Raw genomic sequence first — 17656 nt, forward strand, 5'->3', positions numbered from 1 at the left:
AGCTTGGCAAACCAACAGGTGGTGATATAAATGCCACCTAATTTGTGATGTCTCACAAAAAGAGATAACAGCACACAGTCGGAGGATAGAAGGGAATGTTAAAATGTTCACCCTGCAGGAGTTTATCAAAATATCTGTTTTCAGTGACTTACAATACTGTTTGCATGTGGATGAAATGCCAGAAATGCATAGCAAAAGGCTACATTTACAAAAATACCTGTGTTTTGGATCCTCTGGCTCTCTATCCCTCAAATGTAACATGTGAAAAATGTTATGAGGCTGATTTTAAGTCTCTACTCTTTGTGCATTTATTTATTTTATTAAATGGAGCCCCCTTGTAGTACAAACACACTGCAAAAACAAGAGTGATGTATACAGTATAGATAGACCGGTTGTGAGTTATGAGACTTTACCACTGATTTCAACTGGAGAGCTTTTCACACTTGCAGCTCAAAAAGGCAACTGTTTGCATCCTGTAAAATGCCAGTACATACGGAACATAAAGCATGCTCATATCAATGCACACAGTTCCCTTGTAGGGTTTTTAAAAAGGAGAAATGAGGTGGAGTTTTATATAAAAAGCCTGCCTATGGACTTTCTAATTTGCACAAACATGGTTAACAGTCCTCTTTTCAATCCTCAGGGTATAAGCTGTTGCAGTTTACAAGTTATAATAGCTCTAACGTAGCTCAAAAAATGCACAAAGGAGCACCTTCCAAGATCACAATTTGTCACTGCATTAGTACATGACACATAGTACAGTGCACTCAAATGTTCCCCAGACTGCTCTGCATTAGCAGCTTCGGCGTCGTCTGCACAACAGGCAGTCAAACACTTGGTCTGGCTCTCGTTTGCGAAAAGAGAATGGAGAAAGCAGCTGTACTGGACTTAAAAGCAACGGTGAGTTAGATGAAAATGCACAGTGTTATTGCTCCAGCTCCACGGGGAGAGTATGGATGTAGAGTTTAAGCAGTTAAGTTGAATATGTGGAAAACGTTCAGAGTCAAACAGCACAGTGGAAAGTTCTTCGGTAGGATAGTGGATTTGAAGTCTAATGTGTGATCTGTATCCTTTCAACTCCAAACTAACATAAAAAGGAACATATACAAAAAAGGCACCATATGAAATCTGGTGTATCACAAAGTTCATGTGCCACTGAATTGGAGATGCACCTATCATTCACAGGACTTTGGATGGACATCGTGTAACAGAGGCTGCTAAAGGCTTTTCATGGTCCAGTAAGTGGGGCTTCACCTCTGTTGATGCAGGACTAACACAAGACGCACGCCTCACTACGCTAAGCTGCACGGGCAGACGAGTGCAAGCGCTATTCATCACCATGGCACTGGCTGGGGGACTTTGGTCCTTTATACACACATACACACACATCACATTAGACCACTGCATCTCACCCCGCAGTGTTCATGAGGAGGCTTTTGGCATATTAAATAACACTGATGCAACTTAAAGCAGGCCGGCCAACAAGCTCACACTGGCGAGAGCCAACTGTCCCACGCGCTGACGTCTTCCAAGTCTGAGCTAAACGGTTGTTACTTTTTCCAGGAGTCTCTGTGCAAGTCTGAAAGCTTTACACACACTACCTTCCTCAGTCATCTTACATCACTGTTTGTTTGATCAGCGCGGGAAATAAAAGTTCCCATCTGGCTTCCCAACTGAGACTGAGGCCAACAGAGGTGGGACATATTTGCGGAAAACCACATAGAGAAACACACAATGCTTTAAAAAAAAAAAAAAAAGGTCTTATCTGATCCTCTTGGGATTTCAAGTACACAAATGGAATTAGGGATTCAAAGATTCACAGAGCCGAGCACAGAAACAATCAACATCAAGAGGCAAGCTACAAAATCTGAAGCATAACAAGACTGAGCCTGTAACATTTCCACTGATTTCATGTTTTGGATCAGTTGTGGCCCAATCAGGGCTATAGTCAGTCAGTCCAGTCATGTCTGAGTCAAGCCCAGGTCCAGTCAAGAACAAGTCAAGACAGAGTCCAAAGCAAATAGAGTCCTGTTCAAGACCGTAATAAACAAAATGCATTTCCAATGTTAGTGATTAAGGATGCGTTAGGATGGACTGAGCTATCTCCTAACATCAAACTAAACAATGCACAGCTTTTAGGCACCTTTGTGTACAACTGATCCTGAATCAGTAGCCAGGGACAACTTGACCAGTTCTCAATAGCCAAGACTTAAGACTTTAAGAACGTGGTCTTGACATCAAGACCGACTCAAGTACTACAATCCTGGGCCCTTTATAAATATGTTTATGCTAGAAGTGTTTGGAATTACTCATAGTTTGGACTAAACTGCTTAATGCTAAAAAAAACAAACAATCAAAGTCAAGGTGAAACTTATGTTTAGACTGAGTACAATCAGCAGCAGGCTGAGACTCAGATTTGATAACAGTTGCTGTTTCCAAGGAGAAAATGCAGACATACTAGACTTATTCTACAGTAACAGTCCATGCATCCATTAGGATTTTACAGCAGCACTTCTTTTATGGTATAATGATTTAGTCTACGTTGTATCTAAAGCAACCACGGTGTATTTTAATACTAGTGTGATGTCGTTTTTTCCTACATCTACTACAGTTTTTTCTTACCATAAGGCATTCCTCTCTACCTTTGATTTTATTAGTTCCAGGCTGGATCCCGCAGGGGATCCCAACAGAAAAAAAGCAGGTCAACTGTGACAAGAAGGAATTTTGAGATGTTTCTCAGAGAGGTGAATAGTTTTATTCATACAGCGCCATGCTGGGCAGTAATTTATTCCAGTCAGCGGAATTAAGATTTCTTAAAACCAGGAGCATACTAGAGGGTAAACCTACCTTCAGTTACTTTACAGCCAACATTGATCGTATTCCATATGCCATAGACCCGAGTGTATCCACAGAGAATCGGGTTCAACTACATCATCTATACGTATATAACTGTAGTTCAATGGCATTGGTTTAGTTCCCAGCATGGAGGTCAGAGTTTAGGCTTGATTTACCCCTGCACAACTGACAAAAACGACCATTTCACAGTGAGCTTTCCATTCATACATTGTTCCGTTGTGTGATGATACGAGTGTCTGCCGTTATGAGCAGGCTACTCTATGAAAAGACTGGACTCTGAATGAGTTATCAGAGTTGACACATCCGCGTCGGGGTCTACAGTGGTTTGACTCTGCTGAATGACAAAGATGGTTCTTAAACCCGCAGATGTATGCAATTAGCGACCACACTCTTCATTAACATCACTAAATGAGCCACAGGTTCGGTTAAGAAAGAGGCAAACCTCGAAACTGAACCTGGACAAACTCGGTTCTAACAGTTTACAATACAAGCCGTACACAAAGAAAAAGAAAGATAAACACCAAAAATCCCAACCCCCCCTCCTGCACGAAGTGAGGAGGAATGAATGAGTTGTGAGGCAGACGGTGTGAAGACAACGCAAAGTTAACTTTGGAGAAAAAGTTGCAGCGAGTGCAACAGCATAACAAATCTGACTTAAACGATAAGAATTGACCCGCAGTTGTTACATTTTCAGTACCTAGCCAAGTGGGCGAACAGAAGATGTGAAACTTGCCTCTTTATCTTTGAAAAAGAATCGCTCCCTCTCGCCCTAAATCCACTCTACGGACAAAAGTAGGATCCGGAGGTGATTCTCCAAGAGTGGAGGGGTTCCTGGAGCCCTTCCCCGCTGCCTTTAGTTGACCTCGTGTCCGCTGTGCTGGATGAGGCTGAGCGTGGCTCTCATCTGGATCTCAGCAGCACTTTGAATGGAGCTCTGGATGGACTTGAGTGCAGGGTCCGCCGGGCGAGCGTAGGGAGTGGCTGGAGCGGCGTCCCTGGGCTAGTCCTGCGTCCCTAATCACCTCCAGCGAGGGGGGAGGTGGGGCTGTGATGCCTTCAAATGTTGTCGGAAATTTTGGTACTCATTACTTAATTTTTTTTCACTTTTTGCCACATGAAGTATCCTACTCACTTCACGACTTACATCGCATCCAACAACGCAGCTACATATCATACACCCAAACCAAACCTTTACTGGGCCAAAGGGTGGACTTTCTGGAAATCGAATGAGTGAATGATGGCAGTGATAAGGATGACTGGATTGATAACTAGTGAAGTAGGTCAGCTTGTGTAATAATATGGATGAGTGTGCTCAATCTTTGCCAAAAGCGGGGGATTAATTGGACCAACCCAGGAACAAACATGCTTAAAGTAGTTCCTGGAATCAGAACCAGGATTGACGAGGTGAATGTTAACGTTACAGTTTTCCCTTCATCTAATATTGACGGATAGGCCTACACATCCACCCGACAGCACAACACCCCCCTCCTGTGTCTTAATGATAGATAGCAACGACTTTGACCCATTACTTTGTGATAGCCTACTAACTCTGGGTCGGTAGAGAGGGTTAAACGCTTTCCTGGCCAAAAGACTGATTCTGTCTTCTATTCATTGACCTGTTCAATAAAGAATATTCATTTGAGGAGGGTTTTTTTTTTTTTTTATTTCAATCTTCACTGGAAAAAAATCATATTGTGTATATTTAAAATATCAAAAAAATGTTATAAAGCAATAAAACAAAGAAATATATAAGTATGTACACACACAGTATATATAGTTAAATATATATATATTATATATTCTAATTTGCATATAAATCCAGTGAAATGGGGGTATTTAGCATTTATGTAGGGTATTTAGGCTACATTTTACAATATGTAATCAATAAGTTTACAATCAATTCAGTGTTTAACATTTTTACGGTTAATATTGATATGGTGATTAGTTTTACACAAAACATAATCTTTCATTGCAGTCCAAAAAGTAACTGAATGTATGGGATGGATGAAAATAAATGCGTTAAAGATTTTTAGGTTAATTATTGCAAAAGCCTTAGGGTATTTATAGTCAATATCTAATAATTCGGAGGAATAAAGATTTGTAATAGATAAATGCCTATTTTGTAAAATTTAGACGTGTGCTCCTTTAATTTTATACAGAATGTAGCGTATATGGTAATAATCCTCTGCCAATACAAAAACCAAAGAATGTATTACATATAACCTCTGTCGTTCCATTTGGCATTAATAATCAATACCACCAAAATTAGTTCTATGCTCAGTGAATGATGACATAATTTATTTTTGATATGATGGGATAGAGTATAGACCATTAAAGTTGACTTTCAATACATATTTTATTATGTATTGAAACAACTTTAATGATCTGCTTGTTATAGGAAAAGTAAAGGACTTGTACATGACTAAACGATAAACAGTTGGCATCAAAAAGATCCCTTACATAGCCTAGATAATACATTTATCAATCCAATTTCACTTAAACATAGGCCTATCGGTTTTCTTTTTTTTTTTTATTTCAACAACAATGGCTCCATTGTTACTTCGAAATGAACGGGGGGGAGGTAATTGCAAGGATTAATGTTATTGTAACTTTACTTCATTCTGCGTGACAGGCAATATAGTAAATGCAACCATATAGCACATATACGTGCTAAAGTCGCTGGTACATTTAAAACCGTTTTGTTTTATTCCGACAGTATTGTCAGTTTTTAACAGTTTGTGAGGTACCGTCCCCCACACAAGTGTGCCGTCCCACATTGATTGTGTCAGTGCGCATGCGCCGTAACGTCTATAATTTCCTCTTCCTCGGAACCGAAGTAGTGTTTGTGGATCCCGGTGATATCGTTAGTTTTATTAATTTTACCGACTGTTTTTGCTCATTAAGAGGATTTCGGTGAGTTGTTGTTTGTAATTGTTTAATGCAATTGAGCGACGTTCATATATTGACGCTTATCATGGCAATGCGTCAGCTGACTGTTCGCTAACGTTAGCTAACCTAGCACTAACGTCACCAGGTGTTGTCTGACGAAATCCGTGGCTTTAACGTTAACATTTTAAAATTGTTCGTGTCACAAAACGTCGTTTAATAGATACACATCATAGATGTCATGTCTTAATCCTGATCTTATGTATTTCCCCTTTGTTCCAGAGAGTCTTTTATGAGTAATCAAAGGCAGCAGAAGCCTACGCTAACAGGCCAGCGTTTCAAAACCAGAAAAAGAGGTAAGACACTTGAAGGCATCACACAGTTCTCACAGTATTACCATTAAACTCTTTCTTGGTTGGATAGTCTTTAATCGTAATTCTGTCTAATACATTAGCAGGAAGGAAAGATGAATTACTGACTAAATAATAATAATAATAATAATTTTAATATCCCGTCCACTATGGTCATGTGTAATATTTTTCAATTACAATGCCATAGGCTTTATGTCCAATATCATGTGTGTCTATTGACATCATGTTCTGTCGTTTGCACTTTACTCCTTATACATTTTTTTTATATATATATTTCACCATTTTGATTCTCCTTTGTTATCTTGTTTGTTATTGTTATCTTATTACTGCAATCTGGAACAACAATCCCCTTTGGGATTAACACAGTTCTATCATATTTTATCACACGGGTCTCCATCAGGTATAACCAGCTTTCCATAGTACTGACTTTGCCATTCAGCAATACAGGAATAGGATCGTATGGTTTGATCACTAAAGACCATGAACTGATGATTTGTTCACTGACTAGATACACAACATTGCCACATTGTATAATATTTTTTCACTGACACTGATCACTGAGTGAGCGCACGCACGCACAGTCAGTCCTACAGTTGAGGCCCATCCTCAACTTTAGGACTTAACTGGAATGGTATATGCAAGGAAGATAATATGCAACTTTATGTATGTCTTATGGAATGTCATAAGGTCACAAGTGAGTGGCAGGAATGCACTCAAGTCAATATTTTGTTGTATGTATTTTCGACAGATGAAAAGGAGAGGTTTGACCCTACCCAGTTTCAGGAAAGCATCGTACAAGGTCTGAACCAATCTGGCACTGATTTGGAAGCTGTCACAAAGTTCCTTGATGCCTCTGGGGCCAAGCTTGACTACCGACGCTATGCTGAGGTCCTATTCGACATCATGGTGGCGGGCGGAATGCTGGGTAAGAGGCAGGACTGCTTTTAATGAGTTTAATACATTATACAGCTGGACACTACGGGCCAGTCTCACAAAGATTGACTCTGACTTTGTCTTAGATGTAACTGCTAGTCCGACTTTAGATAGAATAACATGGCTCTTAAGGTGCGTTCACACCAGGGGCGACAGACGCGACAACTGCGACAGGATTAAATACAAAGTCAATGGTACATATGCGACTTCAAGACGCATATTTACCATTGTATCTTTAAAAAGCCACACACTTCATCTGAGAGCTCATTCCTGTTCTTTTAGAAGTATTCAGACCTGGTTGGCACTAGCATAACTACTCATTTAGCACAACATGGCTGAGCTTAAGGCAGCTACTCGCTAACTGCATGATCACGCGACACATTACTTGCGTTTCAAGCGTTTTGTCGCATCTGTTGCGGCCCAGTGTGAACACACCTTTAGTCTGGGGACAGGGCAGCTAACTTTTTAGGTTTAAAATAGTCTAAACTGTCTAGACTAATCTAGCAGTAAACGTATTGTAAGACTGGCCTAACGCTAAAGACCAGTCTAAAATATATTTGTCAAACCGGCCCCATATTTCATGAGACTAATATTATTTATACTTTTACTTTACTATTGTAAACACACACTCGTAGACAAACAGCTCATTAGAACATAAAGCAGACTCACAAAATTGTGGAAATGTGTTTCTTCTCAGCCCCAGGGGGTACCTTGTCAGATGAGATGACCAGCACTGAGTTCTGTCTCTTCAAAGCACAAGAGGACATGGAGACCATGCAGGCGTATGCCCAGGTGAATATTGTTAAATTGCTGCTCAGTATTCACTGTTATCACAGGAAGGTTAAGAATCAAAATGTTCAGTTAGTAGAAATACTGTTTTGTGTTTCCTCTAGGTCTTTAACAAGCTCATCAGGCGTTACAAATACTTGGAGAAAGGGTTTGAGGAGGAGATTAAAAAGGTTTGTCTTTGGCCAAAGGCCATTCTACTTATGTAAAGCACACATCACATGTCTACTTCAAGTTTCTTGAATTCATGACAGCATGTTGATCCAACTCAAATTAAAAAAAAAAAAAAAACTGATTGTATGTCTGACTCAATTCAGGATTTGTGTTTATGTTTCTTCTTTGGCAGCTGCTGCTGTTTCTCAAGGGCTTCACAGAGTCTGAGCGCAACAAGCTAGCAATGCTAACTGGAATTCTGCTCTCCCAGGGCAATTGCTCTGCAGCCATTCTTAGCAGCCTCTTCAATGAGAACCTAGTCAAAGAAGGTACCTACATCTCTGCCTCCTAGGCATGTCTAGTTGTGTTCTACATTGTTTCATAAATAAGGTCTGTACGAAGAAGTAGTTGGACTGATGTTAAATAATTTAATGTGAGTAGGGGGGAAAGCCTCTCATACTTTCAAATCAATCTTAAAATATATATTACAGTATTCTCTGTTGCTCTTCTTTTTTCACTCTCACTCTTCCCCATCTGCTTGAAATGCTTAGCTTATTGTCTTCTCCTTGATTTCATAAAAGTTCTGAAACATGTGAAGGGTAGCAGTGAAAATCTGCATATATTTCCAACCTTTATTAGTGTCTAAATGGTTTACAGTTATCAGAGGGATAAGCAGTCTTTGGTTCAGCATTGCATACACATTATTAAAATCGTATTCTTCCATATGAGTTGGTAAATGTGAGAGATTACTAATGACTTCACTTGTGCTCTTACTACTGTACTGTAATTACTGTGCGTGCATTGCTGTATTTTTTATAAACAACAAAAGTAACCATTATCCTTTTCAATTCCAATGATGAGCGCATTACTACACAAATTAAACATTTGGCGAAATTAGTTTGTCGGAAATCACAAATGCATGCAACTTGATTCCATCGACAGACATACAGACTGGTTTACAAGCTGGCACGCCAAGCTACCCTCAAAGAACTAATGCCAACAAAGGGCAGCTGATCAAATTATAGTCCAGCTAACTTGGATTTTGAGGCCAAAACTGATATTGATATTTGAGATTGCATTATTTTCTTGCTTTAATGCATAATTTAACAAACACTTTGACAATGATCCTTTAAATTGGCAAAACAACAATTGTGGCAAAGGTGTGAACTGAATGTTTGCCTTAAAAAATAAACAGGGACAAACGTTGCATTTAAACCCATTACGAAGACTTCAGCCAAAATACACATATTTTACAACTGCATGAGATAAAATAATTAGTTTATAGATTGTTTTAAAAGTCCAAAAAAGAAAACCTGAGGAAAGACAAGGGTCATTATTTGTGTGAATAGGTTTAAATGGTCTTGTTACATGCTTAGAGTATGAATTGATGATGTCTGAAAAAAGATGCAGATGTTACACAAGTGTTGCTTTTGCATAAAACTCTTGTGTAGAGTCACAACGAAAACCAAAATGTGCATAAATAATTTTTTCGCAGATTTATAAAGCTGCGTGCACGCCCAACTTTGTTTTATAAATGTAGTCATTAAATATGAAATGGCTGTAGAAACGCCCTTATTGTAATTTCACCAACTGTGATGCAGCAGCGAGATCCTCCTGCTGTGCCAGAGTGCTGTCATTATGGCTGTGACTGGTTTTGTAGCTTCCGTACCTTTAACTTATCACGCCATGTTTCTGCAGATCATCATCACAATAAAATTTCAATCATTATTATAATGAAATGTCAAAAGGATGATTATGTTATCGTACTTATTCAGATTTTACAAAGTGCTTCACAATTCAGATTTCAATTAATTGATTAACAGGGAGATGATGTACAACATTAAATACATTTAAAAAACCACTCTTAAACCATTTAAAATGTAAGTTTATAAGAGCCCCTTTGATTGACATTTTGCAGACTGCAAAAATAGTTACACGATTAGTAAACTGGGCAAATGATCTAAAAAAAACAATGTTTCCTGTCTCAAGTTCTATTCAGTCTCCTTTTTATCATATCACCTGCAGCTAGCTCAGCTAAAGTGTGTGTACGCCTGGTCTGAGGTATTCGTGAGGTGCATACATTTTTGCTGCACAATCTGCCTACCAGTTTGTGTGTGGGAAAAGACATATGTATGTTTCTGTGCGTGCACTTCTATCATGCATGAAGCCCATGGTGTTGCCAACCAATTGTTGTTTGCTTGTAAAAGAAAATAAATTAAGTGATAAGCAGCTTCAGTTTATAACAAAGGCACCCAATGATCGCCATTTGGCTTAGATGGAGAGGAGCTGTTGTCTATTTTATATTTGCAAAGAGTGTCACTGAAATGATGTTCACTGAAACCATGCACCTGTTGGCATAACAAACTTTGTTGATTGCATTCTTGTTTTAGGCATTGTTCCAGGTAAAACCTGTCTAATCGCAGCCTGTTTACCAATGTATTTCTTAGGCCTTACTTTATCCAGGCAGGTCTGTTAGCAACAGCTGACTCACATTTCCATGCATTTGTTCAGGTGTTTCAGCGTGCTTTGCTGTAAAACTCTTCAAATCCTGGCTTTCTGGAAAGGACATCAACTCTGTTTCTGCCAGTCTCCGAAAGGTTGGCATGGACAGCAGGCTCATGGTGAGAATTACTCCTCTAAAACAAAATCTGTACAAGGCTAAGATGAAGCATTAGGCTTCACCATGCGGTAAGGAGCAGCAGTCTGCCTTACATTTGTTTGATTAAAATATGATTAATAATCTGTATGAGAGTTCCGAGCTGTTATAGCATCCAGTACTAAATTAAGGAATAAAGGCTTCTTAATTGCTAAAGAAGGCATGTCTAGCTGAAGAGGGTCTGCCTCAATATTTGAATTTACGCTTTTTACAGGAGCTCTTCCCTGCCAACAAGCGCAGTTGTGAGCACTTCTCAAAGTACTTCTCAGACGCTGGACTGAAGGAGCTTTCAGACTTTGCCAAAAACCAACAGTCCATAGGTGCTCGCAAGGAGCTGCAGAAGGAGATTGAGGAGCAGATGTCACGTGGGGACCCCCTCAAAGATGTACGTCTTTTACCACTTCTTTTTTTATTAACCAAGTCCTATTTTATGCATCACACCACTGAGGAGTGGCACTTAAGATTGCTTTCTTCTTAACCTCTGCCCCTGTTTGTCTTGAGGAACCCTGGAGAAAGGGATGCAGTGACTGAATGACAAGTTGCTGACATCTACACATCCTCCACATATTATCTGCTCTTGCAAGCCTCTGTATCCTGCCAGGGTTCTCATACCTCAAACAAATGCTGGATTTGATAAGCAATAAGCGTCAGCATATGCTGGCCATGGTTTGCCCACTTTTCCAATAACGCGTGTTCCATCTTTGGGCTTGGGTCTTACAGATCATCGCCTACGTCCGAGAGGAAATTAAGAAGAACAACATCTCTGAGCAGACAATGATTGGACTAATTTGGGCCAGTATAATGAGCTCCGTGGAGTGGAACAAGAAGGAAGAGCTGGTCACAGAACAAGCCATCAAACTTCTAAAGGTGACAACTGTTTTATTGCTCTGCTCCTCCTTTACTCTGTGGCAGTCATGACAATGCACTCTGAAACAAGAGAGCTAAAGAAACATATGGATGTTGCTCTTAAATTGTTCCAAAAAAAGGTCCCATATTATGCTCATTTCAGGTTTCAAACTTGTATTTTGGATTTGTACTAGAACATGTTTACATACTTTATTGTTTAAAAAACACATTATTTTCCCCATACTGTCTCTCTGAATATTACAGCCGGGAAATGACTGTTACAGCACTTTGGCGACATGTAAATATATATATATGCACATAAACATACGCACACACAACCCAAAATTTGGGATGCTGTGTAAAATATAACTAAAAACAGACTGCAATGATTGGCAGATCATTAAACCCCTATATGTAAATGTCAAAACAGAATATTATATCCTCATTTAGACTTTGATGCCATGTTTAGCACTCTGTTCCATCACCTCTTCTTTAAGCATTTGGGAACTGAGGTAAACAGTTGCTTTAATTGAAAGTGTAATCTTTTCCTATTCTTTCTTCGTGTGGGATTTAAGCTACAGTTCTACAGTATCTTCAGATATTTCTTCAGATTCTCTGAATCTTTAATGATGTTATAAGGGCTCTACCATATGACGATAGAAGAATGTCTATCATTTCATATGTTGCTCTATCGTTTATCTCTCTGTGTCATGAATCATGCACTTTACAGGCTGAGGGGTGTGTGAAGATCAAATGAGCCCAAGGAGTCACTCTTACGCATTATTACTCGAGGCCAGAGACTGATGTTTCTCTCTTCATTAAATCACCAGAAAACAACTGTAACACACACCAGACACACGCTCTGTGTGCGACTCCGACACTGGCTGATGTGTTTCAGTGGAATTAATACATTATCGGGTAATTACAGCTGTGCCACAGCACAGTGAAAATCCGCTATTGTCAAAGAGAGATATAAAAACATTTATTTTATAACAACAAATACTTTTAATAAGATGCCTGTGTCGGAAATCGCATCACTTGGTAATTGGCTGCACCACTGGACTCCTGCATTTGCGGCTGTCCTGTGTCAGGCACTCGTCGCCCAGAATGAGAGGGTTTATTACGGTCACAGTGCAATTGAAAATGATAAATTATATACCGTATATATATAACAATTTACAATTTTTTGTAATCGATTTAACAGGGGCAGTAGAGGGTCTTGTTACAGAAGTCTGGCCGTATTTCTTTTTTCCCTTCTCTATTCCCTACCTCCTAATATCTAGTTCAACTGTAATGTAAGGGCTTTTATATTCTTTTCATTTTCAACATGTTTTCTGTCTGAATCAATACTTGTACTCGTCTGTATTCTCCCTTAAGGAGCTGGTCAGTGCCACTTTTAGCTAAATAGATCAAAACCCTTATCTTGCGCGTAATGCGGCCTGTTCAGCGCAGGGATCATTGTTACAAATGGACCATTTTTGTGGATGCACACCACTACATCTGGAAAAGGCGGAGAATCAGTTTGGGATCATTTCACACTTAAAAAAGAAGCCAAAAAGGTGCAATGTGTGGTTGATGTTTCAGCATCTGAGCCGAAAGCAGCCCATTGTTAACGCCACCTCACCGAACGCCGTTGTTCTGGTTTACGGAGTCTGGTTGCCATAGTTACGGAGAAACTGGAAGAGAATGCATACCTTTAGCTGGCCTTGTGAATGCCATAACGTCATCAACCTGATCAGTCTTTATAGTTTTGTTTATGGAAATGTGTCAGCCTTGTTTTGTTCATTGCTTGCTATGCCTACCCCCGGTGGCGGATTAAGTTGGTCATGGGCCCCTAGGCTACTGTTTGTTTGGGCCCCGACATTATTAATCATGCTTTATCAGAAGAAGAAAAACTAGAAGAACCTTGAAAAAACCTGTAAATTCAGCAATTTTCCCTGTTCTTTCAGTCATTGTGCTTTTCTTTTTCGTGCTCGATCACATTTCCTTACTTTTTGCCGCTATACTGTCGTGTGTGTGTGTGTGTGTGTGTGTGTGTGTGTGTGTGTGTGTGTGTGTGTGTGTGTGTGTGTGTGTGTGTGTGTGTGTGTGTGTGTGTGTGTGTGTGTGTGTGTGTGTGTGTGTGTGTGTGTGTGTGTGTGTGTGTGTGTGTGTGTGTGTGTGTGTGTGTGTGTGTGTGTGTGTGTGTGTGTGTGTGTGTGTGTGTGTGTGTGTGTGTGTGTGTGTGTGTGTGTGTGTGTGTGTGTGTGTGTGTGTGTGTGTGTGTGTGTGTGTGTGTGTGTGTGTGTGTGTGTGTGTGTGTGTGTGTGTGTGTGTGTGTGTGTGTGTGTGTGTGTGTGAATATGGGACCTTTTAAACATAATCCGTCTGTCTGCTGTAGAATTTGAATTTGGCACGGATGATAATCCATTTCCTTACTCAAAGCCATTTCAATGGCAAAGTGGAAGTAATGTAAGAATTCCTCATACCTTTTGAATATCAGATTTCTGTACATCTCTAACTCAAGTTTTCTCTGTTTTGCATTCTCAGCAATACAGCCCACTGTTGAAGGCTTTTACCTCCCAGGGCCTCTCTGAATATACTCTCCTGTTGAAGATCCAGGACTACTGTTATGACAACATCCACTTCATGAAGGCCTTCCAGAAAATTATTGTGCTCCTTTACAAAGGTAAGTTATGTGTCCATGGAGCTCATTTTTTCATCCTCACATTTGATGAAAAACAGTTTGTTGTATAGAGGGAGGTTATGAAGCCATGATGTGTGAATAATGCCAGATGGCCAGAGAATATTGCTAAAAGTGTGTCTTGATGTCATCAACCTGCCTGGGGACATTTTTTTTCTCAAGCACCCGCGGAAACATTTGTGCAGTTTTATTTTTCATCAATCTTTCATGTTTGTTTTTTTCAAAGCGGATGTCTTGAGTGAGGAGGTAATTCTGAGGTGGTACAATGAAGCCCAATCTGCCAGAGGAAAGAGTGTTTTCCTTGAACAGATGAAGAAGTTTGTTGAATGGCTCAAGAACGCAGAGGAAGGTAAGCACCTCACAGTCTCCTTTGTTTCTGCCTTTGACAGTTTGATATTGGTTCTACTTCCCACAGTCAAGGGTTGCCAATATATGCCATGGGTTTGTGCTGAATAACACTTCTTAATTTAAATGGCATTGATAGGAATGCTTAGTGTAGGTTTTTGAGCAAAATAATTCAGTATGATCATTAATTGTTTTTCAATGGAAAGGATATCGTGAAAAAAATCAGATTGAGATTTTGTCTCTACTCAGTTACGTTGCCTTAATTGACAATGGCACATTAAGTCTAAGAATTCTCAGAAAATGATGGAAATACCTGAAAGAATATAATTTGAAAAATTGCTGTTTTGAATCTATAATGAAACTTTACATTACCACACAATTCAATGTGATTGACATCAACCAGATGATTTAACTCATGACTTCACATACGTGAGCATATATCGTGATATATTGAGATAAAATCCTTTCATATTTCCCAGTATGGAAGCAGGCAATAGGAGGAAGCTAAATAGCATCAAAATCACATAAAAATGTCTATCGTATTTACTGTATTTTTCTTTTATCGTTTCTATCGTGATATTGGAAAACCACCGGCGTAACTGCATTACATCACGATTTATTTCATATAGATGACATTTTACGTTCTGATCCTTGCACATTGTGTTTATTTTGCACTAAAGTACTCCTACTAAATTCTCAGTACTTTTCATTTGTCAAGTATTTAACAAAAATAAATTCATATAGAGTATGTATTTATTTAATTATTGAATTACCAGAATACATGCTATATCATTAGAGATACGAAATTACCATGGGTGTCGCCGACTAAAAAATGTTATAGTGGAATACTTGTCGTCAAATCAGTTTTAGTTTTTTTCTGCTCTTGAAAAACCCTCTGATCCGGGGTGGCGAGCCACAGACATGAACCAGACAGCGGCAGGTGCACATGAGTCCAGCGCTGCGCAGCCACAAGTATCAGGCAGATGGTTACTGAGAGATTGATTTCTGATAGGAGCATCTTATTAAAAGTATTAGTTGTTATAACATCAATGTGTTTTGTTTGTATCTTTCTTTGACAATAGCTGAAGGTATATTTAGAACTGTAGTTTCCGTTTCACGTCGCTGTGTCAGTATGTTTCGGATTGAAAGTCTATAATGAAAAACAACAAATGAGAAAAGAAATTCAAATGAAATTATGCTGATGATTAAACAGTTGCAGACTGTTGTATTTCTGACGCCCAGATAGATTTAAAGCCCAGCCAAGATGCACTGTGACGGTGCCGGATCCTGGATAGTACAACTTAGTTGAAGGGGAGGGGGTTATTCCTGCACACTAAGGAGATAGATTAAAAGCACATGAGTTATTTAGACATTTTTAGCAACTTTATTGTTTAACAGGCTTATATTTATACCCAAATAGGCTATTTATCATGGTTTATTGGGAGAAACCAAACATCTATATGTAAAATCAGACATTCAGCACCCCCAGAGCCAGAATGGAATAATCCATTGTTTCATAACAACATTTTGCAACGTTTCGACACTGAGATTGTCGGATCAGGCTCCTTGGATCAAATCCAATCGTCGAATAGTTGTCTATTCGGGGTCACCCCTAGAAATTACGTATATATTGGAATAGGAGATTTTAGTCATATCCCCAGCCCCGCCTATTTCTGACTGATGTTTTCTTTTTTTTACAGAGTCCGAGTCTGAGGAGGAGGAGGAAGAGGCAGACTGAGGACCACTAGCTAGAACTGCCATCTTGATTTGTATTTTTACATTAAACTTGGCACCAGATGCAGTAGAGGGACTTGTTACAGAAGTCTGGCCGTATTTTTTTTCCCTTTCTCTATTCCCTACCTCCTAATATCTAGTTCAACTGTAATGTAAGGGCTTTTATATTCTTTTCATTTTCAACATGTTTTCTGTCTGAATCAATACTTGTACTTGTCTTTATACTCCTTCAGGAGCCGGTCACAGTGCCACTTTTAGCTAAATAGATCAAAACCCCTTTCATGTAACACAGGGGGACAGATGGTACCCTTTAAAATTAGTCAGTTTGGAGGCATATTTCACAGCTATTATATTTAGTCATGGAATTCTTCTTTGCCACAGGTCCATCTGTGTAGCCATGATATCTAGGTCCTCTGAAAGGCAAACTGTTTTTGTAGCCACATTATGCATTTCGGCCAATTATGTGACAACTTTATATTTTTTTTGCCAGTTTTAAGATTCTGTCTCCATTATTGTTGATGGAGCTGTGCCATTACAAACAGCAATGGTTGCAGTGCCCCATCAAATGCTCTATACATCTGGTGTAACAGAACCATGAAAGTTTTTCCTTTACCAAACAGTTTGACTTTTTAAAATAAAGGGAAATACATGTATTCATTACAGCTGGATTTACTATTATATTTGATCATATCAAATAATTATTATAGTGTGAACATACTTGATAAAAAGATATGAGCAATTTCAAGATATTAGTATAATATTGTACACGCACACACAGCCAATGGCGTTGAAAGCTTCTTGTAGAAATTCAGGGGAATCCACCTGTGTTGCCTCAAACTTTTCCATCGGTTCATCTCCAGCCTCACCTAATCAAGTAATCAAGAAAGGCAGCCTAGCATGCGTGACCTGAGGTGCAAACAACCATCTCATTCACCCCACTTTAAATGGTAATTACAGCTCAGTCAAGCATACAAATATGAGAGTGAGATGGCGATTCAACATGTTATGAAAACGGAGGTCCATGCACATTCATTATGACAAGTCATTTTACAAAGTCTGGAAAAAACAGCCTGCTCATTTCAATGCCAAGCAGCAAAACAAATTCTGAATTTTGAGTGCGTATTAAACCTTATTCATGTCAGGTGATATTAAAGTGTCAGGAAAGTGTATTTTTTTTTCTAGTCCCAACCAACCAAAACTTCAATATTAGATGCTTTTTACATTGCAGTGTTGAATCAAGACCATTATCTCTTCGTCTGGAAAGGATCCATTTATGCATGCTTGAACATTTCTCTGTATCTTTCAGAGGAAAATTATTCACCTCATCACCTGCCATCATACAGACACTTACCCAGGCCTTGAATACACTGGATGCAGTAATTGGCTATAATTACAATCCCCTTTACT

The 17656-nt window shown here is 39.2% G+C and overlaps 2 protein-coding genes across 3 annotated transcripts in view; one reads left to right on the forward strand and one right to left on the reverse strand.

Moving 5' to 3' along the window:
* The window catches only part of myo1b (myosin IB), a 70626-nt gene extending 66776 nt beyond the window's left edge, over positions 1-3850 (reverse strand). For both annotated transcript variants that reach the window (XM_083922017.1, XM_083922016.1), the window contains exon 1: positions 3590-3850. The gene's annotated coding sequence lies outside the window, so the exon portion shown is untranslated. The remainder of the gene's footprint in view (positions 1-3589) is intronic.
* A 1804-nt stretch (positions 3851-5654) lies between these two features.
* Positions 5655-16917, forward strand: LOC310952384 (eIF5-mimic protein 2-A-like). The gene is made up of 12 exons (XM_083920989.1): positions 5655-5769; positions 6025-6098; positions 6862-7038; positions 7744-7838; positions 7940-8005; positions 8179-8314; positions 10497-10606; positions 10856-11026; positions 11362-11508; positions 14017-14155; positions 14397-14519; positions 16216-16917. The coding sequence occupies exons 2-12, from the start codon at positions 6035-6037 to the stop codon at positions 16251-16253; spliced, it is 1266 nt and encodes a 421-aa protein (XP_083777115.1). The 5' UTR covers positions 5655-5769; positions 6025-6034; the 3' UTR covers positions 16254-16917.
* The last annotated feature ends 739 nt before the right edge of the window (positions 16918-17656 follow it).

The sequence above is a fragment of the Echiichthys vipera genome (assembly GCF_963691815.1).
Source record: "Echiichthys vipera genome assembly, chromosome: 10".
NCBI classification, from domain to species: domain Eukaryota; kingdom Metazoa; phylum Chordata; class Actinopteri; order Perciformes; family Trachinidae; genus Echiichthys; species Echiichthys vipera.

What these genes read in the sequence shown, in the direction of transcription:
- LOC310952384 (XM_083920989.1), top strand. Translation starts at nt 6,035, where the DNA reads ATGAGTAATCAAAGGCAGCAGAAGCCTACGCTAACAGGCCAGCGTTTC. An exon ending in GGTGGCGGGCGGAATGCTGG is followed by an intron (nt 7,039 to 7,743) that starts GTAAGAGGCAGG and finishes GTTTCTTCTCAG; the next exon opens with CCCCAGGGGGTACCTTGTCA. An exon ending in CCATGCAGGCGTATGCCCAG is followed by an intron (nt 7,839 to 7,939) that starts GTGAATATTGTT and finishes TGTTTCCTCTAG; the next exon opens with GTCTTTAACAAGCTCATCAG.